Source organism: Protobothrops mucrosquamatus, unplaced genomic scaffold, assembly GCF_001527695.2.
Source record: "Protobothrops mucrosquamatus isolate PMUCROS unplaced genomic scaffold, P.Mucros_1.0 scaffold32, whole genome shotgun sequence".
In the NCBI taxonomy this organism is placed as follows: domain Eukaryota; kingdom Metazoa; phylum Chordata; class Lepidosauria; order Squamata; family Viperidae; genus Protobothrops; species Protobothrops mucrosquamatus.
The window spans coordinates 1,039,517-1,064,363 of record NW_015386416.1 but is presented as its reverse complement, the minus strand read 5'-3'; the positions used below and the strand labels follow the sequence as shown (position 1 = coordinate 1,064,363).

General features: G+C 36.9%; 1 protein-coding gene across 2 annotated transcripts in view; it reads right to left on the bottom strand.

Annotated features, from left to right (window-relative positions):
• The window catches only part of POU6F2 (POU class 6 homeobox 2), a 303,270-nt gene that overhangs the window by 195,597 nt on the left and 82,826 nt on the right, over positions 1–24,847 (bottom strand). For both annotated transcript variants that reach the window (XM_015811175.1, XM_015811176.1), the window contains exons 2-3: positions 11,839–11,915; positions 8,679–8,907 (exon numbers count right to left, since the gene is read on the bottom strand). In XM_015811175.1, the coding sequence (XP_015666661.1) occupies positions 8,679–8,907; positions 11,839–11,915 (306 nt within the window). The remainder of the gene's footprint in view (positions 1–8,678; positions 8,908–11,838; positions 11,916–24,847) is intronic.

Below are 24,847 nucleotides of genomic sequence, written 5' to 3'. Positions count from 1 at the left end.
TGCTGGACAAAGATGTGGTTTGGCACTGGCTTCCCAAGCATGACCAGGCAGTAAAGGAGATAAAATGTTTGGTCACCGTTGCCCCAGTGTTGAAATACTATGATGTTACAAAGCCTGTTACAATTCAAAGTGACTCAAGCAAAAATGGCCTAGGACCATGGTGACAAACCTATGGCACAGAGCCCGCTCTGTGGGCACACGTGCCGTTGCCCCAGTCCTAGGCCTTCAGCTGGGTTTTATAAAATCTTTTAGCTTTAGGCCTCCACCGCCATGTGCAAAAAAAAAAAGTTCCAATCAATCAATCAATTTCAACTTCTCACGGGAAAAAAAGATCTTGCAAAGTTGGAATTGATTGATTGAACTTTTTAGTCCCAGCCAGTCTTCCGTTACCACCGCAGCCACACCCACCCAATTGGCCACACTCACCCAATGGGCCACGCCCACCCGGCACCCGATGATACATAAGTGGGTTTGGGGTTGCAGTTTGGGCACTCAGTCTCTAAAAGGTTCACCATCACTGGCCTAGGATGTTGCCTATTGCAAGAAGATCAGGCAGTTGCATATGTGTCCAGGACTCTTTCATCTGCTGAGCTAAATTACGCACAAATCGAAAATGAATGTTTAAACATTATATTTGCCTGCCAGCGGTTCCATCATTATCTTTATGGCCAGGATATAATTACAGCTGAAACTGATCATAAGCCATTAACAGCCATAGTCAAGAAGCCCCATTTGTGTGCTCCTAAGCATTGGCAGAACATGATGCTTACATTGCAGCATTACAACCTCAACATTGTCTATAAGCCAGGACATGAAATATATATCGGTGATACCCTGAGAAGAGCTAGGTCAGATCAGGTGACACCTGGATGAGAGTATGAGCACCATACAGTGTGTTGGTTGCAACAGGAACAAATCTTTGATGAAGTCAATCAAGCAGACTATCTTAGTCACAAATCAGCAGCTACATCAGCTCAAGAAGCGCACAGATTCTGATGCAGCTTTACAGGTACTGAAGGCTATTGTTCTGAGTGGGTGGCCAGATGAAAAGGAAGTAGTTCCTGCAATTGTGAGGGAATATTGATTGGTCCTGCAGAGATAAGATCAGTGTACAAAATGGCATCTTGTACAAGGGCCCAAGAGTCATAGTGCCAAAGTCACTGAGAGCAGAGCTGTTATTGCATATACATTCAAGCCGTATTGGGGGTGAGGCATGCTACAGACAAGCTCATGATACTCTTTACTGGCCTAACCTGCAAGGCAAAATCAAAGACTTTGTTAGCAATTGTCCCACTTGCAATGAATATGCACATTTGCAACAAAAAGAAACCATAATGTCACATGAGATACCCTCATGTCCTTGGCAGATCATCAGTATAGATTTGTTCAACTATGTAGGAAAAGAGTACCTGATATTAGTTGATCATTATTCAAACTTTTGGGAAATTGAACTTCTTCTTGACTTGTCTGCTGAAACTACCATTAACAGATGCAAGGCTCAGTTTGCACGTCATGGCCAACCAGATAAAGTGACCTCTGATAATGGCCCTCAGTTTGCAAGCCTAAAATTTAGGAAATTTGCCACTGAGTGAGAGTTTGAGCATGTGATTTCCTCACCATGTCATCCATAAGCTAATGGCAAAGCTGAATCGGCTATGAAGATTGTTAAGAATTTATGCAAGAAAATGCAAAGTGATGATAAAGATCCATGGAAGGCCATTCTACATTGGAGAAATACTCCAACTGAGGGCATGGACAGTAGTCTGGCACAGAGACTGATGTCAAGGAGACTAAAGACCTCTTTACCAGTGGCAAATAATTTGCTTGAGCCCTCTGTGATACAAGTTGTCCCAGAAATGTTACGGCTTAAGCAACAAGTATTCAAGGCAAGCTATGACAAATCAGCCAGAGATTTGCCAGAATTGAATATTGGGGAACAAGTCCATATGAAACCGCTGCCTGAAGATCAAACAGGTTGCTGGAAAATTGATATCTGTTTACAACAGATGGCACCATTCTCCTATCTAGTGGACATTGATGGAACCCTCTATCATCACAATCGTGTGGATCTGCCTGACTTACAGCCCGACTCTCCATATCCAGCGGACAGGTGAGCCGGTTTACCTGACAGCAGTCAAAGCAGATGTCCCAGTTAGTAGTGAGAAGAGCCCAACAATTTCAACAAGGTTGGAGAAACTCTTAGTACAAAGAGGGCCAGTCTTCACCCGTAGTGGCAGACATAAGTACAGTATATCTTGCCTTTCCATTCCAGTGAGTACTCAAGAAATTATGCCACATAATATGTCTTGCTCAATTATTCTCCATTTGTAATTAAACAGAAGATAATGATCCCTCCCACTTAAACATAACATGAACTTTACCTCCTTATTAGGTACAGTAGATAAAAAGATTTAAAAAGACTGTTCTACTTTTATTTTCCCCATCAATGAAAGTAGGCATGCAGAGGCCTGTTGTCTTATTATTAGATTTACTTCCATTGTTTAGTGCTCATGCCTCCTGACTTGGAACATACTCCAGCAACCTGAGAATATTTTGCCATGTTTCTGCTTTCTCATTCCCTTGATACAAAGAGCTATTGCAACTTTCTAAAAAAAAAAAGTACAAGATCATATTGTATATTATAGAGTCAATGTAATTTGTATAGAAATTCTTATTCTTACTATGAATACATTGGAATTGGTTTTCCATTATGGACATTTCCATTAATCACGGTATTTGACATTCAAGGATTTATTCCCCGGGTTCCTAGATTACCATGGAACAGGCTGAACAAATCTTATTTACTTTATTGTTAATAATAGTAACATGGGCCTCCCCTGCAACACTGCCCTAAATGAAGATTGCTCAGAAGCACCATTTGGTTCCAAATGCTATTGTTTTTTTCAGCCAAAATGTTGCACACAAGCGAGGTAAAGAATCCAATTTAGTAAAGTAAAATGAATTCATGATGAAAATGTATATATCATCTTATGTTTATTTATAATATTATACCTGCAGTAAATACAAGCTATAACTTAAAAGAATCAAGAGTTATACTTTTAAAATGCCTATGTCCTCATTAAGATTTCATCATCCACCTACACTAAAAAGCCTCTTCCTTCCATTTTCTTATATCTGCTTTTTTCATGACCCTTTTCTTCCATTCTGTTTTTAATCTGCAATTCCCTACTTTACATGCACTCTCAAATTTTAAACAAGCAAAATTTGTGCATTAGTATGTCCTTTTCATTTATCATTTATGAATGATAGGTTCTTCTGTGCAATGTAATGGTATGAGAGGAAGACATTATTTTAAACATTAAAGTAAAAACCATTTGCAACTATGATAAGAAAGGTCTATTGACATTAAAGTTTAAAATCTGCCCAAGGTAGAGGCAAACCACTGAGCTAACAGGTGAGAGCATCATGCATGCAATTGATAGATAGTTCAGCACATTAGTTCTCTTCCTTTCTCAATCTTTGGCAACCTTTTAGTTTTGGTGCATCAAACAATCCATCAAGTTATCAACAGCAACTGGAGTTTAATGACTTAAAAAGTACTTAGAATGCTAGTCAGAGCATTCACTTAATAGACGTCCCATTTGATTTGTGAGAAACTTTTGCCTGTCTTTAAGTCAGCAAAATATATTTACAAAACGGAAAGTCTAGAGGAGAATCTATTTCTTTCACACATGCTTCAACATTTTTCCACTACATATTCTTCTAGACTGTGTTTTGCACAGCTACAAAGCATATATTATGAAATGGAAAATATGAAGTTGAATAGTAACTGAAGATGTGTCAAAATGAATCTTATGTTCTGTATTATGGTATAGAGTGGTAATTACAATTCCCGTTCTTATTTCCTCAGTGGTAAACAAAAAATGTGTCAAGAAAGAAGACCAAGCAGGAAAGTTTCCTCTTGACTTTTATGCCAAAAAATAATACAATAATCAACATTTGTTTTTTCTTCTTCTTTATAACAGTCATTGTTTTAATATTGAGTTTTCACATTTCAATGATGCATCATTTTAATGGAGTTGTTATAATATTTTATATTTTTGCTGTACTATCTATCATCTGTTTATTACATTTATAAGCAGCTCAACTCAGGATACACAATTAAAAACAGAACACCTAAAAAACAGAAAAACAAGGAGGCAATAAACTGATAAGTAAGAAGTAAGACAGTAAAAATTCCTCCAAGGCTTATATTTTTTATCCAATCAGAAAGAGTCATTTTTGATAGGTCCATTTGAAAGATGGAGGGATAATATTCAATATATTAAAGAGAATACTATTTGTAGTAAAAGCAAAACAAAAAACAAAAGAATGAACACAAAAATGTATTTGGCAATGATATAAAACATGTTTCTTGCAACTTCTAACCAAGGTTTTATTCTTTCAATGCAAGAAACCTTCATGGTAAAGAGAAAGGCAAACTTTCTTGAAGAAAAGAAAAGAAAAGTCCAAATAGAGAGTTTCATAATCTGCATGAGAAATGCTATATGCAGACTTCCGGTTCCGGATCACAGCGTTTGCAGCCATGCGAAGAGACTGCTCTCTTTGCCAGCTGATTCTCCGCTGCCTGTAGACCCTTAATCGGGTCGAAAAGCCGCCCTGGAGGGGCGGCTACCATTGAGGAGGCCCTTGTTGACCATGGGAGAGTGGCAGCTTCTTCCACAGCCTGAGATTGCTCCTCTGGGCCGACGGTGGAAAGATCGGCTAGTAAAATGGCAGATCACTTTGCCGCTGTAACCAGAAGTCAGAAGAACATCTAAGTGCAGGAACCACCGTGGCTGAGCCGGGTGAGACTTTCCTCCCCCCTCTCTTGGTTCTCCTTTGTTTTTTGTTGCCTGTAAAAAGCATCTTTGAAATTATTCCCTGCTCTAAGAAAGCGGCGTTTGTGAGTGTGGGAAAAGAAGCTTGAATGGACTGAATTAACTTAAACTGACTTTTTATTTTTTTATCCACTTTGGGGTCTTGGAAAAAACTTTTAATATTGAATTTACTACTGGACTTACTCTACATGTGAAGAATTTTCTCTTTTTTGCTTTTTCTGATCTTGTTAATGTCATTCCTGGTGTCTGGGAGGACATCTTGTGGAGAAAGTCAAAATTGCAACTGTCTTTTTTTCTGATGGTGAATTGACTTTGACCTCCAGATTACGATAAAAGAGAAAAGACAAAGAAACTTAACAGCTGTATTTGTGGGGGTGGATACTGACTAAATGTTTTTTGAACACAGCCTCTACTAAAAGATAACAGACTGTTTCTAATTATTATTGAAATGGAGAAACCCTATTCTCAACTTGACTACAAACTCATATTGGGAAAAATTTATGAAGCTACTGAGCAAATATGTTTGCAAATAAAAAAGTGTACTATAGTAATAAAAAACAGAAATTCTGCTTTGAACTTACAAACTGACCTCCAGATTCTATCTGAGCATTCTATAGACCAAAAAACAACAGAAGCGGAACCAACCAATATTAAAGAAGATTCTACTTTACTTCATACGCAACCTAATGAGATTTTCGAGGAACAAAAAAGGACTGTAATTAAACCATTCACAATTTCAAAACCAATAGAAATGGATATACAAGCTCAACTAATCGAGAACTATGATAGCTTGGATAAGCAACTATTAACTACAAAGTTGGACATAACTGAGTCTGCTATTCAACAGATCCAAATGTGGAGACTTGACTCTTTAAAACAACAAGGGACAATTTACAAAGGAGTCAGGTCTCTAAAACAAAAAAGGGGATGCTTTTGCTTGACCCAAATGATACTACAAGGCACAAAAAGAGACTTGTTCATTGATATAGAGGCGTTGCTATGGAAACCTGCCTGGCACAAAAAGAAAGCTAGAATAAGATTTAAGAGTGCGATTCAAGGCTCTATATAACGGGTTTAAAAGGCTTATCAGATATGGATTGATTTATGGTTCAATAAGATAGTTAAATAAGATGTTAGATTGAATAAAAATTAATTAAAGATTTGAATTTAATAAGAAGATGTTTGTCTGTGTATTAACATGTTTGTTGTGGATATAGTAATTTTGGGAGGGGTTAAAGGAGTTTGATATAGATATTGAGGGATTGATAGATCATAAAGTATAATAGAGGAGAAAGGTATTTTTTTGTTTTTTTGTTTTGTTTTCTTTTCTTTTTTGAACTAATATTCTTGTTATTAGAAATGATAGTTATTTTGTAATGGAAGAAGAATAAGAAAAAAGAAGAAATGATATTAATAAATGATTATTGATTATGTCAAGGAAAAAGGGAATGGAGAGAAACCTGAAGTGTTAATTATGTATTTATACTAGCAATATGGGATATACTAATTGAAATAGTAAAGCTTAACACAGGATTTGGACTTATTTAGATGAAATGTTATTGATAACTGCTTTGATTGATTTAGTTGTATTGAAATACATTAATTTGAATATAATATATTATCAGAGGGAATAGAGAGGGGGTTTCTAATGATTTAATTTGAACTATATAAGTATGACTTTGCTTTTGGACAATTGATTACCCTGCCACCACGTTGATTCTTAAGCACTTGTTTGTAAAATGAAAAAACTAATAAAACTTGTTTAAAAAAAAAGAAATGCTATATGCAGATTATCCCCTACAGTATTCTATCTGGTTACTAATTCTAACTAGAATTCTTACCACATTTAATTTCATTATATTACTGTCACTATCCTCAACACCTAACCCAATATTATTTCCAGGAGTAGCTTAACAGATGTTGAAGGGAGCTAGATGATTGATGCCTTACCATTATCTCTATCCTTTGATACCTAAGAGATATCATTTTTCTAAGAAATGCTTCTCTGTTGGAAATATATTCTATGTTTTTAATTCTACTTAAAAATTCTACTATACAATTACTTAAACTAGTAGACATTATACGGCAATTCATTATAATTATAAAATCAATTACACATTACTCCTACTGTCTTTTATCAGTCGTCAATCAATTTCAGTGGAAGGCTAATGAAATTTCATTACTGGATGACCCATTGATGAGCCTAAGTGCAGCTATTGCATCGTTTATGGGCACAATGACAGAAAGGCGATTGGGGACTTCTTTTCTAATAGAATATAGAATATAGAATATAGAACATAGAACATAGAACATAGAACATAGAACACAGAACACAGAACACAGAACACAGAACACAGAATATAGAACAGAACAGAACAGAACAGAATAGAATAGAATAGAATAGAATAGAATAGAATAGAATAGAATAGAGCTGGAAGGGACCTTAGAGGTCTCCTAGTCCAGCCCCTGCTCAAGCAGGAAAATCTGTATCTTACAAAACAGTTATAATGAGTGTTACCATTTTATACATTTTTAAAAGACTCTTATTCTCCAATTCAGTTGTTTAAAGGAAGATAATTTCTTGCATTAGTAGCATATGACAGAATCACTATGGGTTTAGAAATAGAGTATAGCATAGAGTATATGATATTATGCGAGCCATACATTGGATCATCATTGAATATTCTTGTTGTATGTTACACTGCTTCACTAAGTATAGTATGCATTAGGACAAGAATTTGCATATGTGAATTAACCAATTATAGTGCCTTGATACCAATCATTGCATTATATTTATTAATTATTCAAAAATTTGCACCACAATCTCATACCACCATCTGATTCTAAAATAAATTTGTGACCAATAATATCACTCTGCAGAGTAATGCAGTATCTCTTTCCTCTACCTTGAATGCTTTCACCAATGTCAGCCTCGGTGTGCCTCCAGTTGCAGATATCAGTATTTACAACAATGCTATATTGACAACCAGCTCAACATTGGGTTGAGAAGCCTGTACTATTGCAAGTATTGCATGTATTTCCAAACACAGAAAGAATCAAAACATGGATAGAGGAAAATAGGAGATAGAATCAGGAAACTGGAAGTACTGGCAATTTTCTTTGTAATAACCCTTCTTGTGGAATATTGTCTCTCCTTGCTGTAATTCTATAAACAAATCAAAGGTGTTTTTTTCCAAAAGTACTTCAGATTTGAGACTGAGCCATAAACATAGCTTGTTAGTAGAACTAGAAAATTATAGCTATAGACAGACAGTTTAATAAAGCTGACCACCTAGAAGGAGAAAGGAAATTTGGCAAGGGCATATCATCCACAGGAAATAGAGTTGCTACCACAAAGGGGAAAAAATCTGACAAAAACTTATTCCTGGCTTAGTTTTTGCATGAGGCATAGATTTCTTGAATCCACATAAAGAAATATCAAACTTTCCTAATAAAACAAAAAGCCTTTGGAAGAAAGCCTGATTGTGGACCTTTCTCTAGACAAGGGAATCTATTGAGAACTTTCACAGGTTAGCACATTATGTAGCACATGCTTTCTGCAAACTAGATTTCATATTTCCATAATTCTGGCTATTTCAGTCATTGCCAAAAATGACAAAGACTGCAGTTCATACATAAGGGTATACACAAGAACCAAATCAGGCATGAATTTAACCATCCATGCTTTTAAAAGTATAAACTATATCAAAGTCATAATCATCAAGGAAGAAGGCTATGAATCTGCATCAAGAAATGTAACTTTTTAAAATATGGTTTTGCATTTACAGATATTGTTGCATGGTAAATAAATATGACGAAGGTCCAATAATTTTTTACCTTGTAGATTTTGCAGTGGCAATGTCATGATGCCTCCTGCTGCAGCTGCTGCTACAAGCCCTTGGATGTTGGTGAGGTTAGCAGTAGGCAAAGTTAGGACAAGACCTTGCTGACCACCCAATTGTCCAGCCATGTTGAAGGGAATCAGAATAGGTTGATTCAATGCTGGAGGGGCTCCTGGCATCACTCCAGCTACAGCTGAGGCTAGCTGCTGAGCTGTCAACAATGGCTGCAACAAAACATAGTGATCATAGATTATCATATAACAAAATAGACCTATAGCACAATATATTGTCCCCAACAATCTGGATCTCATTTTACCATTGAACCACACATTCTTCCAATGCATCTGATCTGACTTATTTAAGATACCCTATCCAAAGATGGGACATCACATTTAATAAATTAATTCATTAAACTAATCAATACTTTAAAAAGTGTAACTGTTTCAGAAACTGTCCTCAATTAACCAGGCTGGTTATCTAGTCTGCTGAAATACAAATAGAAAGAGGCACCTTAAAGAGCTAAATTCTATTCATTATTGAAAAAAATTAAATATTCTTCTTGATTAATTGACAATGCAATTTGGTGGAAATGTAACTGATAAAGCAAAATTACTTTAAAAGTTTAAAAATGTAAATTATTATTTAATTATGCTGAACCTTAGTTGGAGCCATGGTGGCGCAGTGGATAGAATGCAGTATTGCAGGCTAATTTTGCTCATGGCCAGGAGTTCAATTGTGACCAGGTCAAGGTTGGCTCAGCCTTCCATCCTTCTAAGGTTGGTAAAATGAGATCCAGATTGTTGGAGGCAATATATTGATTCTGTAAACCACTTAGAGAGGGCTGTAAAGCACTGTGAAGCAGTATATAAGTTTAAATGCTATTTCTATTTCTATTAAATTCAGTAATTTGTATAAGAACACCCGTTACCCCTCCAAGAAATCAGATTTATCCATTCAAAGTATATTTATGTGTAGTTATGTTGGGGCTAGCTGCATGCAAGGACAGTAATTGTATCAAAGGATTTAAAGAAAAACTGACTTTTTAGAGACAGAATTAAGTGCAAAAATTGGAAAGTTCTTAACATATTCTTCACTTTCTGGAGTGCCTTTCCAATTTTCTACCCCTCAAAATCCTGCCCCCATGAAGGAAGAAAACTATAATCCTCTGCTAATACAGTTAGTCCTCAATTTACATTTCTGTTGCTAAGCAAGATAGTTGTTAAGTGAGTTTTTCCCCATTTTACAACCTTTCTTGCCACAGTTCAGCCAATCACTGCGCTCGTTAAATTAGTAACACAGTTATTAAATGATTCTGGTTCCCCATTGACTTTGCTTGTCAGAAAGTCACAAAAGATGATCACATGACCTGGGGACACTTCAACCATCAAAAATATGAGTCAGTTGCCAAGCGTCTGAATGTTGATCAAGTGACCAAGAGGATGCTCTAAGGGTGTGAAAACAATCATAAGTCATTTTTTTCAGTGTTGTTGTAACTTTGAATGGTCACTAAATAAACTGTTGTAAATGGAGTCCTACCTTACATTTGCAGATGCAACCATAGTTAAGGTTATAGCTACAGTGCATTAAACAACTATACTTGGCAACTCTCCTTTTGATTACAAAATACCAAATCAACCAGGAAAAAAATGAAACACTGGCATATTTATTCATTAATAGAAGAAAGCTTATCCAGAAATTTCTGTCTTATTCATAGATCAATACTGTTTGCTAAAGACTAGGAATGTTATTGCTAGAGAATCTTTTTCAGTTCGAAATAGCATAGGGTTAATATTAAAAATGAACAGCTACTTTCCATACATAACTCCTTAGTTTTTATACATTTATTTCATTTTTATTTTTATTCATTTATTTCATCTAAGTATTTTTAATATTTTTCATCTGAATAATACAGAATGAAATATATTGACTTTTTAAACATGATGGTTAACTAAGCATAAATGTTAACTGCAATATTTGTATTACAGGAAAACCATGAATAACTCCTGTTTGGAAACACTATTACAAACCTGATTGCTACCAGGGGAAAGAAATGAAAAATTATAATTAAACAGATGAAACCAAACTTTAAAAACTGCACTCAAGTTTTCTTTCGGATGAATAATTTCAGCTCCTTTAAATTTACAGCATATTTTCAAAATTCAGGATAATGCATTATTGTTGTTTTCTGAATTCTTACCATCTTCTTCATATCTCATTTTAATTATACCAACTCAAACTGATCACAAGACTGCCTGAACAGTATTTGTCTCCTTATTTTCTTGAGATAAAACTAGGTAATATACAATGCCTAATTATTTCCTTAAAAATAAAGTTGAGATCCCAACCAATGAAAATTTCTACACTATAAAGATTTAACTGCCCAGTCTACAAAAGATTCCATTACTAACTATTCAATTGATTAAAAGAAAGGATAACAGAAAGCATCAGTAATTGAATATGGAATCTTTTCTATGTATAGTATCCATATTATCACTGATCTATTATTCACCATACTTATAGATAATGTTCTCCTTGCATGAGTGTCCAATAATTAATATTCTTGGTTTTCTTCCATTCTGAAAACTTTTGTCTAACTATAATGCTTACCATTCATGAAAATAACAAAGATTGTTCAAATGAAATACACTAAATTAAGTTTAGGTTTATGACCAAAGACTGCAGCTCAAAATGTCAGCTTTTTAATTTTATACACCCTTTATAATTTTGCTAAGCACTACAGTTTATTCATAAATTTGTTGAGTCCAAACTGAATTGAAACAAACTCTGTGGATAGCTGTTAAAGTGAAGAAATTAAAAGTGAAGAAGTATTAAAACTGCATCTTCATACATTTAAATTAGAAAACTGGCGTGAGGTCCTATTAACTAAATTTAACAGGCAAAATTATCCAAACCCAAGTGAAGCAAAAATCTAAATTTTCCTTGAAAAGTATAGAAATCCATACCTTATTTTTGTAAAAGAATACACAAGCCATATCCTTGTAGTAAAACGAACAAACAAGCAAAATTCCTGAATTGCTGTGTATAAAATGTCTACTGACATTTGAAACTGAAGCATGCGGTCATTTTTATATGCTGCTTGTTGTTGATATGAGACCTGCTTTCAGAAAAGTTTAGATTCAATTAGAGAAACTTACCTGGGGTCCAACAGGGAATGTTGGATGGGATTTACAGGATTGGTGCTGGTCAGAAATATTTGTATTGCTCCTGGCTCCTGGAATTTAAACAAAAAATTATATCTTACTATCTAGCTTGAGGACCAGCACATTACATTTTACTGTGATGTCAAATAGCATCATACTAAAATGATATGTCAAAGAAATTTATCAATAACTCATGTGCTTAGTTCACTTATCAGATACATAAATTATGCCAACATTCATTCTGTCCAGGCTCATCTTTTGGACTAATAGAGAAATCAGAAAACAGTGAAACTGCAGCTATCATCACCACTATTAATGTGGCTTGTACAACCACTTACAGGTGGTTTGTACAACCATGTATAGGAAAGCTTTCTTCATAAGAGAAAACTTTTCCAGAATCCTAAAAAGCAAGTAAAAACTGTGTTAATTTCACTGAAGAAAAGGATCTGTGCCAAAGTCAAATCACATCTATTTATCTTCCCAATAATAAAATACATTAGATGTACAATATGAGTCCCCCTGTAATCTATGGTTGCAATGCCATTGGATTTCCCATAGACACAAAGAGTATGATTGCATAAGAAGTGCAACTGGGTACATAGAATATGAAATGAAGGTGTCAATATTTTGGGGGTGTCAAACTGCCGGCCTGCAAGCCGGTTGCATCATATGGAGGCCACGCCCACCCCAGCTCCAGGAATGCGGAAAAAGGTGAGATACATCGTGACACGTCACATGACGTGGTGAGTTTAACACCTGCATTTTAGACTATACCATTTCAAACTAAAGGAGGTGGACATAGTTTTGCATGGTCCTCCACAAAACACAAAAAACAGACATTACAGATATGAAAGCAAACTTGTAAACAATGTACAGCATACCAAGGACCATTTTTTTTCTGTTGTGCTATTTGATTGCATTTCAAATAAGATGCTCAGAATGGAACAGTGCCATCCAAAGTTCCATCACCTCAAACCAACTAAAGAAAGGAATACAAGTACTCCTCAAGTTATGATCATAATGGAGTCTGCCCATCACAGCTGTAACATCTGACAGTCATAAATGACTTGTGACAAACCTGATTTTTCAGTTTTTTGTGGCATTTTTGTGGCATTTTTGTCATTAAGAAAACCAATGGTTCACAATGGACTGGTTTTGCTGAAAACTGAAAATAAATGCCAGTTTTCAGCAAAAAAAGTCATAAAAGATCCCATGTGGACAATGCAGTTGCAAGACAGTACAAGCAGTCATAAATGTGATCCAGTTGCCAAGCTCCCAAAGTGTAGTTATGTGACTGTGAGAGCTATTGGAACTTAAAATCTGAATTATAATTGTCCCCCAGGAAGGCAATTGTAATTTTATAAGTTAACCAGTCTGCACAGGCCAAGTGGGGTGGATGAAGGTTAGTGTGGATCATAAAGAATGCATGGAGGTTGCAGGGGTATGTGAGAGGAGCTGCACTGATTGGAGATGGCCCGTGGGAAGGGTGGCATGGATTGGGAAGGGCACCTGGGAGTGAGCAAGAGATGCTATACAGGACAGGGATGCCATGGGTGGAGGCAGGTGAGGAAGGATCTGTGAGGTTGCCCAAGAGGTGTTGCATGGATTGAGGAGGGCATATGGGTCATGGATGCTGGCTTTTTAGCCCGTTTGAGGTAACCGGATTCCAAAATTGTCCCCATGATGTAACATTTCACCCACTTAAATGTCATAAAAATGAATTTTAGTCATGTATAGATTAAGCAAAAGCCCTGCTGTTTCATTTCCTTCATTGAACAAAGTTGTGAAGAATAGAAACAAACAATAAGCAACAGCAACTCTTTGATAGCCTTACTACTGCATTTCTACTTGCACTAGAGTTAAATGTCGTTATGAATATCTTTAAGACTAAACTGCAGGTTCACCTGTGTTTTAACCTTTTATGATCAGTTAGGGGCCCATGGGCCGGTTTCATCATACCGGAGCCATGCCCACCCCATTGCCAGCAATGGCGAAAAAGCTCCAATATGTTGTGCGACGTCATGTGATGTTGCGGGTTTCACATGCCTGAGTTAGGTGATGCCATGTAACTGGGCATGCAGTTATATAGGTTGTTCTAAGCACAAAAGGTGACTATGAAAACACTGGATAGCAGCTTCCCACAGGATCCCACAGAATCTCTGGCAACCTTGGCCAGGCCACTATTAAACCAGAATGCAGTGTTTCTCTCACTGATTTTCAATGGAATGCATGGCAACCATTCATCCTGATATGGTTGTAGCTTCTATTTAAGGTGATGTCAGTTAGTAGCTACACAGGATTCAGGATTAGCACATGAAAACCTGAATATTAACCCTTTCCTTACTGCATAAATCCCATTTTCATCCAACCAAATAAAGTTCCAAGTGTTTCTAGCAGGATGTTTGTACCCATAGAATTGTAAAATTCCATCTTCTGTTTAAAGCTAATAGCAATTCCAAGCTCCATAGTATGATTTCCTCTGACTAATGGGAAAAGTTAAACAAATTAATCTCTATTGCCTTTATGCTGTCTTCCGATTTGTCATGATAATCACCCAGAATGGGAGAAAAATTAATTTTGTTTTTTTGAGTCATTGGTCAAACTGTTATCATTTGTGTGACAATGCATATATTAAATGAAAGGTGTACACATTACTTTTAAATTTTAGTGCAAATGGTCTTTAAAAACTTCAAAATAATATGAAAATAAGATACAGTTAATTTAAACTAAGAAGAAAGAAAAACTGAGAAAATCAAAATGGAAAGAGTTATCAATCCCTAGTGGCTGACTATAAAACAGCATTACCATCTCCCTCTGAGAAAGCTTAATTCTCCCTGTTAAAAGCTTCTGAGATAGCAGTTTCTCTATGGCATTATTAAATGCAATTACCACAATAATAATTCATTTTTAATTGAATTTACATGACTAGCTACTTGTACTATGACTAACAAGCAGTTACAATTATCAACAATAAAAAACAGCAATCAAAATATATTGAACCAGAGGAAGCTCGTGTCTAAAAATAAATACTGTAGTCAACTAACCACATAAACCAGTTAAAATAGGCAAGACTGACTTCTTGCCTTATGGCTGCACATATCATATATTTGAAAAAAGATAGTTACCTGTCAACCCTGATTCAGCTTCAGCTAACAAGAACTGTATAAATATAGTGGTCACTGACAGAACTCTCCACGCACGGAATTCTGGGTATTCTCTACTGAAAGAGCTGGATACGGCAGCCTGACCCAACTGATAATCAAAAGAGTACATAGTTGCCTCAACTGTGCTTCCAATTCAGCATTCATACAGTGTCTGTCTAGACCAGGGGTGTCAAACTCGCAACGTCACGTAATGTGTCGCAATGTATCGCGATTTTTTTCCCATTGCCGGCAATGGGTTGGGCGCAGTTTTGCCATGATGCATCTGGCCTGCATCTGACACCCCTGTTCTAGACCTAAGTTTGTTTTCACTTCTGTATGTTTATTAGGTAGATTAAGGTGCCTGAGTTATTTTTTCAAGCAGAATATTAGTAATAAATAATACTAATTATTATTTAAAATAATTTATGTAGCAGGATTGTATGATTTTCTGCTTCTTTGTAAGAATGAAAGTCAATCTCCAAGAAGCAAAAGGCATACGGGTGGCTTAAGAATGACATAACAGCGACATTTTTTAGGATTTTTACCATATAGTTTAGTATGATTTTTTTCTCTTTGGTTTAACTGAGAAATATAGAAATGAATGTCTAACCCCCCTTAACAAAAGTTTTTTCTCCGTAATGTCTGTCCTTTGAATATCAAGCATAATATTTTTACTGCCACACCATAACCCGCAAAGAAAAAAAGAAGCTGATTCTGCCATACTTATAAATTTTAAAGAAGGTATTATCTCCTCATTTAAAACAAATCCTTTTATATATTCTCCAAGGGGACAGACTTATAAATAATGGAAATGTGAATAAAAAAACATCACCACATTAAGGGACAAATAAAATAGATTACTACATATTATTCAATTGACTCTTATCTCTATAGTGATGTGTCAATCTTAACAATATTTGGCAAAGAAAGTAAGCAATACATGGGAAGAATCAGAAACTACTGGATCCAACTAATTTGTAACTAAAAGAAAAAAAAAATAAGAGATGCCCCTTGTATTGGGACTATCACAAAAGTCCCTGAAATTTCTATCCTGACTTGATACAAATTCAAAAATATATTTTGCATATAATAAGCTGAGCCTTAGATGAAAGTCCCACTTAATCCCCTGGATCTATACCAAAAGAAGTGCATCATTTCATCCCCAAAAGAAACGGCACCTGAAACTCTCAGATTTTGGCCATGCTACAGAAGAAGACAGCATATCTCATCAACTGAGCCAAGTGCAGCAAAAATGAAACACAGAAGATCCTCCAAGTCTGGATTTTGTCTCAAACATTAACTTTGTGGATACCTTTATAAAAGTAATTTGGCAAAATTATATAATTTTTAAGTTTGTGTTTATTTGTTGAATAAAATTCTATGTCCATTCCTTTCAAAATGTATCCCAAGGCGGTTTCTAACAAATTAAAATGTTGTAATAATAATAATAATAATAATAATAATAATAATAATAATAATAATAATAATAATAATAATAATAATACGTGGCAGTGCCTGGAGACAGCTGAATAGACGAGAAAGAACTGGAGAAGATAACAAAATACAAATAGACCTACAAATAGAAATAGAAAGACTGTGGCAAAGGCAAGCAAGGGTACTATCAATAGTAATAGGCGCCTTGGGTGCAATCCCAAAACAACTGGGCACCACTTGAACACCATTGGCATTGCCAAATTCGCCATTAGTCAATTGCAAAAGGCGGCCTTACTAGGAACCGCCTCCATCCTGCGACGATATCTGTAATACATTAAACATCCACATCTGTCTATACCAGGTCCTTGGTAAGGACTCGATAGGTAGACAAAATGTCAAATCCAGTCTGAACATCTGGCTGACTGTGTGATGATCCATAATAGTAATAATAATAATAATAATAATAATAATAATAATAATAATAATAATAGTAGTAGTAGTAGTAGTAGTAGTAGTAGTAGTAGTAGTAGTAGTAGTAATAGTAATAATAATAAAGTTGGAAGGGATCTTATAGGTCACCTAGTCCAACCCCCTGCTCAGGCAGGAAACCCTATACCATTTCAGACAAATGGCTGTCCAGTCTCTTCTTAAAAACTTCCAGTGTTAGAGCATTCACTGCTTCTGGAGGCAGGTTGCTCCACTGGTTAATTGTTCTAACTGTCAGGAAATTTCTCCTTAGTTCTAGGTTGCTTCTCTCTTTGACTAATTTATAATAATAATAATAATGATAAAGTTGGAAGGGACCTTGGAGGTCATCTAGTCCAACCCCCTGCTCAGGCAGGAAACCCTATACCATTTCGGACAAATGGCTGTCCAGTCTCTTCTTAAAAACTTCCAGTGTTGGCGCACTCACTGCTTCTGGAGGCAGGTTGTTCCACTGGTTAATTGTTCTAACTGTCAGGAAGTTTCTCCTTAGTTCTAGGTTGCTTCTCTTTTTGGTTAGTTTCCACCCGTTGCTCCTTGTCCTGCCTTCAGGTGCTTTGGAGAATAGCTTGACCCCCTCTTCTTTGGGGCAGCCCCTTAGAGATTGGAACACTGCTATCATGTCCCCCCTTGTCCTTCTCTTCATTAAACTAGACATACCCAATTCCAGCAACCGTTCCTTATATGTTTTAGCCTCCAGTCCCGTAATCAATCTTTGTTGTTCTTCTCTGTACTCTTTCTAGAGTCTCAACATCTTTTTTACATTGTGGTGATCAAAACTTAATGCAGAATTCCAGTGTGGCCTTACCAAGGCATTGTAAAGTGGTAGTAACATTTCACGTGATCTTGATTCTATTCCTCTGTTAATGCAGCCTAGCACTGTGTTGGCTTTTTTGGCAGCTGCAGCACACTGCTAGCTCATATTTAAGTGATTGTCCACTAGGACTTCGAAATCCCTCTCACAATTACTACTATTTAGTAACTGGTAACTAGTACCAGTTACTACCAGTGATTGCAAACCTTTTAGAGACCGAGTGCCCAAAAACCTGCTCTACTCCACCCGCCCGTAGGGCCACCCACTGCCTCTATGGCCCGCTGCAGCAGATCCCCAGGTAGCCCAGCAGTGGCATGGCGGCCACGCCCTCTGCCTACGCCCCGCAGCATCATTTGTGCACGACAGGGTGCGAGGGCAGAGTCTTGTCCCCACTGCCCAGCTGCCATGTCTTTGGCTGCACTACTCCGCGTGGGCCACACCCAAGGGCAACTCTCCTCCGGGGGGCTGCTGGTGAGGAGGGGTCCATGGGGGAGGCAGGACTGGGGCGACAGCGCGCGGGGCCACAGAGAGGGCTCTGAATGCCCCCTCTGGCACGCATGTCATAGGTTTGCCACCATTGACCTAAACTATACCTATGCATTTGGTTTTTCTTGCCTAAATGTAAATAAAGGCACTATGCTAGAAATCAGTTGTGGAATCTCTAGCTAGAGTTGGGGGAGCAGTGAAAAGATTGGCAAATTGGAGTCCTTGCAGTGACGGAAGCGACAGAATTTCCCCAGTACATTCCTGAAATTCTTTTGCATTTAGCATTCTTTCTGTCATTATTGCATACCAATGTTTGAAGCAACTAATTTTCCAAAAATAAAACCCGATTATGTCTGACAAAGCTTCCAGACAAGGAATTAGATAGGAATTAATACATAGTTTATCTATGGTATGATAATTTTTTTATTTAACTATCAGAATAAATGCTAGTGTAACTCAGTGCCTAAGAAACTAAGTTACAAGATACTGTATGGATTAATTTACCTCTGATAAGAACTTTATTGACCACTTTTCATGCAGTCCCCATATAAAAATGCATAAGAATGAGGAAGAGAACTTTTGTGATTTAATACTAGCATATCTAGCCATGTCATTATATGAAAACAGATACTATTCCTGGGAACTTTAAAATTTAAAGAAGCTGTAAGGAGAACTGTGTAATAAATATATGATTATATAAACTATTCTTGCTGAGAAACAAAGCTGGGTTTCCAGTATTAACCATCACATTCTTTTACAGTTGTCTGAAATCTCTCTTAGAAGTTGACTTTGCTAAACTTTTGCTCATGGAAGACAACAGAATTTTTCTATTTCTTACATAACTTGGACTTAGCAAAGCATCAGCAATATTCCTTTAATCTACTTTATATATCAAATTTCTGACTTAGATAGTATGGTTGGTTGCATAGTCAGCCAAATAAATTAGACTGGATATCAGTGGGGGGAATCAGAACCGGTAACTAATTTTTTGTTGACTTCAGTGAACTGGCTGAAGCCCTAGCCCTTTTTCGCAAGGCCCTGAATGGACCACCGGAAGTGCCTCGATGCCACTTCCAGAAGTCCATTCTGAGCCTCGGAGGCCTAGAGGAGGCCTCCCAGGCCCAGAATGGCCCACTGGAAATGCATGGACACCACTTCTGGGAGTCCGTTCTGGGCCTCAGAGACCCATGCCCAGGATGGATTTCCGGAAGCAGCATCCACACAGAGGCCCAGTTGTTCAGGTATCTGAATCCCACCACTGGGTAATATCTTCAGTCGGGTTTAGGGATGTCACTGTCAGTGTTCTCCTGTTTATAAGGGTTTCAGCTGTGGGTGTGTTAAGTGAAGGTCTTGTGATGGGTCTTGTGATGGGTCAGATGTGAGTCATCAGTGAATCTTGTGATGGGTCTTGTGATGGGGAGGTTACATCATGTCAGGGTTATTGAGAGGTGAACTGCTGGTGGGGGGGGCTTGCATGCCTTGGTTAAGGGTTGGTGTTGTCTCTGATTGGCTGTGTGGTTGATTTGAATTCTGAGATATGTATAGGCTGGTTATAGGTCAATGTGTCTGTTGATGGAATTGTTTGTTGAGTGTTAGGCTTCAATGAACTCATGAGCATGGTGGGTAGTAGCATGGCTGATGACTTTTGTGTTGCTCCAATCAAACTGGTGCTGTTTGATGTTCGGCTGGCTAGAGATTAAGGATTTGGGATCATGGCATTTGACTGCCAGTTGGTGTTCCCAAAAATATGTTTGGCGCAAAAATCACACTGTGCATCGCCAAAGAACACCATATCCATGTTGGTGGCAGCATTATGGTTTGGGGCTGGGTTTTTTTTCAGTTGGAAGTGGGGCTGTTAAGCTTTACCTGTTAATGTGGAGGGAATTATGAAAATTTCCAAATATCAGTCAATTTGGGCACAAAACCTTCAGACCTCTGCTAAAATGATCAAGAGGAAGAGCATTTTCACCTTTCAACACAACGACCCAAAGTATACCTCCAAGTCAAAAAAAGAATGGCTTCATCAGAAGAAGATTGAAGTTTTGGAATGGCCTACCCAGATCCTGGACCAGAATCCAATAGGATGACCTGAAGGCTTTGCACAGGAGATGCCCTGGCAATCTGACAGATTTGGAACACTTTTGCAAGGAAGAGTGGGCAAAGTTTTCCAAGACAAGATGTGCCATGCTGATAGGTTCCTACTCCAAAACACTGAATGCTACCATCAAAAGATGCTTCAATAAAATATTAGTTTAAGGGTATGTGCACTTATGCAATCATTTTAGTGTCAGTTTTTTATTTTAATATTCCCCCTAAAAGATTTCCGTTTGTTTTTCAATCGAATTGTTCAGCTTATAGGTTATATTAAAGGTGGAAAAAATCTGAAGTGATTTATCTTGCTCTGATTCTTTTACATCTCAAAAATCTGGCATTTTAACAGGGGTGCATAAACTTTTTATATGCATTGAACATAGCTTTGTTTCAGTATTAGAAGGTGTCTTTTTTCCATAGGCTATTCACTGTTGCATCCAAATGTTTTCCTTGCTTGTTTTAAGTAATTCAGGATTAAATGTCTAATTTATAAGTAGCACCTAATTTGTCCATATTTTTTCAATCATTTAGCAATGCTTGTAAAATGGCACACAATTTTGTGTGTATGAGTACAGTACTGTTGCTTTATGCCATTTTTATATGTGATTATTCATGCTGTTTTTTTCAGGATTAAAGAGGAATGTATCATCTGTTTCCCTCTTGTCTTTTCGGTAGCCTTGTAGCTTTTTTCTTAATGTAGCTACTGTATAGGGATTGCCCCAGGAGGGAAAAAGGGGGGAAGGGGTTGAAAGCCAGAAAGGAAATTGGTAGATTGTAAGCTGAAAACTGAGTAAATGCAGCAAAGCAGCAATTTCAAGCTGGCTAGAAGCGCCATTGCACCCCACAGTCCAGTTGAATTTATTCTTTGATTTCTATTACTGTCACTGAAAGCACAGGTGAAAATACCTAGAAGGAAAAAGTACATCCAGAAAATATTCAAAGGAAGACCTTTGTTGTTGTTTCTTTACAGTGTTTTTAACATGGATGCAATAGGGTTATTGGGATTGCAACAGTAGTAATAATTAAGTGTTATTTAGAAAGTCCATAAATAACACAGCAATTAAAGGTAAATGTTTCCCCTGTCTGACTCTAGGGGGCAGTGCTCATCTCTGTTTCTTAACTGAGGGAGCCAGCATTGACATTTCCGTAGTCATCAGCCAACATGACTAAACGCCAAAGCGCAGGGAATGCTGTTATCTTCGCACCAAAGTGCTACCTATTTATCTACTCGCATTTCCATGCTTTTGAACTGATAGGTGGACAGCAGCTGGGGCAAATAATGGGAGCTCACAGCACTGTGCAGCACTCGGATCTCAAACCTGGACTTTCCAGCTGACAAGTTCAGTGTCTTTAAGCTCTGAGCCATTGCGCTCCCAATAACAAAGCAATTAGTTAACAATAAAAAGTACTATAGAAATTGGGAGGAATCTGAATATATCCTAAACCACTTAAATATGGTACAGTATAAACATAGGTGGGTGTGTTGAGGACAGCTTTTTTAAATGAGTAATCCTATTTTAGTGGAGCCACTTGTTTACAATTTCCCTGGAGGCCTCTCATTTTGATTATGGTAAAGGTTGGCAATTTGCATAATTATATCACTTCTGTATTGTAACATTCACAAAACCCTTAATAATGTATAAACTGTCAAGCAGCTTGGCTTGGTTGAATTTCTTCCAACCCAAGCTGCTTGAGAGTTTATACACTGGACATACATGTAATCCCAAATTTTATACCCCAAAATATTCTAATAGGTTAGTTCCATTAATCTCTACTGCACTCAGGTTAAGGCTATTAAGTCTGTATCCAGACTAATCTATTTAGCAACATTTTTGCTTCTTTCTCTTTTAAATTTGAATTAGTTATAATTCTTCTACCATTTGTGTGCCATTATTTTTTTTCTTGTCCTTTCCAGGTAAATGAGAGGGCTGGGTAGCAAAGCAATTGTGAAAAAGATATTGTAAAAGCGTGCTCTTTATTAAAAATAGGCTACCCTCACTTGCCCCTCCCAAGTAATGCACAGATCCCTCTAGTAATGGTGCATGCATTTTTTATGAGCTGGACCCTTCCCATTGTAAGTTCTGGTTTCTTTTCTGCTGAATGCATTAGCACAAATATAATCACATTAAGGTCACAAAGACCCTATCAATTTTCTGTGAATTCATACAATATTTCATTTGCCGTTAGCACTGCTGAATGTAGTGGCGATAAAGGTTGCCTGTTAGAAGATGGGCAGTTGAATGCATTATTATTTTATGTTGGGCAGCTGATCCCTCATGAAACAGACCAGACGATTCTTTAAATTAGACTTCCTTTCCTTCTATTCTGCAAGCCTGCTAAATGCCAAAGGCAGAGCATACTAAAAGAATTTCTATCATGTGGAACTATTGCTACTGTTTGGTATTTCTTTAAAAAGAAAAACTACTTATCACAGTAGTATCTTATGATATTTTTTCACTTAATTTGTATATGGACTGTGTTCTCTATCTAGAAACTGAAACAATTTTAATTTGCAAACACAGCATCCCAAATTTTGACTATTCCCAAGACACTGATGTTGGTTTATGACCATAATAAAGATTTTGATTTGACACATGTACTTTATAGTACATTATTGCATTACTTGGTTTTATCTGCATATGAATTTAACTATTAGAAAAGCCTACTTAATGTAATGACTGTAATTGGCAAACACCATGTATAAAATTACACCACTGCTATCTAGAAATTAAAAAAATCTGTACTTCAGAATATTTTTTCCCTAATATATGGAGGGAGGGAGGGAAGGAAGGAAGGAAGTTCCCAAAGAAGAAGCTGCAAACAAATCAAGCTTAAGAGCCATATTATTAGAGCAAAAATATAGTGTGTTGTCCTCTAGATATTAAAGTAATGTAATTCTCATATTTCTTCCCACTGGCCTTATTGACTAGGTATAACATGAACTAAGAGTTCAATAATATTTTTAAAAAGTAGCTCGGAAACACAATGAATCTCTTGAACTGTTCAGCAACTTCTCGCAGTGCTTAATTGTGGTTGGGAGCTGAAAAACTACAGTACTATTTATTCATTTCATTCACTTTTTATCCTTACAAATTATTGTCAGAGCAAGTAAAAACTTGTACCAAAATTTTATTAGCAGAATAGTTATATTTACAATAAATATAAAATGACACAAATTCTTTAGAAACACCAAGGCAAATCGTAAGGCAAAACAGCATCAATTTAATCAAAACTTTATTTATATCAAGATAGGGAGATCAAATCGTATTGACTTTAATGAGTCCCAATCCCAGATCATGTGAGCAATCTCGATAAATTTTAATCTATCTGGGGCAGAATGGCTATAACATGACCTCTTTCTGCTTCAAAAAGTTGGATTTGGGCATTTTTCTTAGACCATAATTGGTTGCTACAATCATAAGCTCTGGATGGATGGAAGAGGAGGTAAAGAAGAAATTATTTTCTCTGAATAATGGGAGAGATCAAGGAAGAGCAGTGTCTCAACCCAAATTGAATTTGCTAAGAATTCTTTGAGCTTTCTGATTGCTGCAGTCTGAACAAAGATCTGCTATGGTTAAAAGATCAAAAACAAACACATACCACTGGGATGAGGTGCTAATGATGGGTTACATAGAATCAAAGTAAGGTTAGCACCTGATTGAGATATTTCAAGTTTATTGTCCACCTAATCAGGGTTTATGAATATAAGTATGTCTTATAACAAGAATACAATTTCTCTCCTTATTAAAAAGGTCAGTGTTTCTATTTCTTTCTAGAGCATTCTCTCTAGAGAATTAGTAGGTTCTGTGGTTATGTAAAAAAGGAGTTGAGCAAGTGTGTACAAGAGTCTTTCCAGAGAAATTCTGACCATTTATAAGAATTCAATTTCTATAGATGAAGAGATACATTTAATTTTTAACCACAAATAAAGCAAAGCATGTTTTGCATATTTTCCCAAAGACAAGGGCAACCAAAGTCTACTGAGAACAATTGGTTGGAATATGAAACTTACCACACTTAACTTTAATGGAACTTTACTATCTGGTAAATATGTATAGGTCTGCCCTCAAGATGATTTTAGTCAGGGCTTTTTTTTGTCATAGAACGCCCAGAACGGAGTTCCGGCACCTTTTTTGGATGGAACCTTGTAGGTAGGCAAGGCTGGTTGTATGATGTGTGTGAGTTCTGGCACCTTTTTTTTTTTTCTTTTACAAAAAAAGCACTGATTTTAGTAACACATCCTTTCATATATATATTTGTATGATTGTAGCCTAAGTCTATCTAGACCCGCTCCAGTCGGGCTTCAGGCTGGGATACAGCACGGAAACGGCATTGGTCACACTGGTGAATGAACTCTGGAGGGCCCGGGACAGGGGTCATTCCTCTGTCCTAGTTCTTTTGGACCTCTCAGCGGCTTTTGATACTGTGGACCACGGTATCATGCTGCGGCGCCTGGTGGAGTTGGGAGTGGGAGGCACCGTTATGCGGTGGTTCTCCTCCTTCCTCACCGACCGCACGCAGTCTGTATTGGCAGGGGGACAGAGGTCGACCC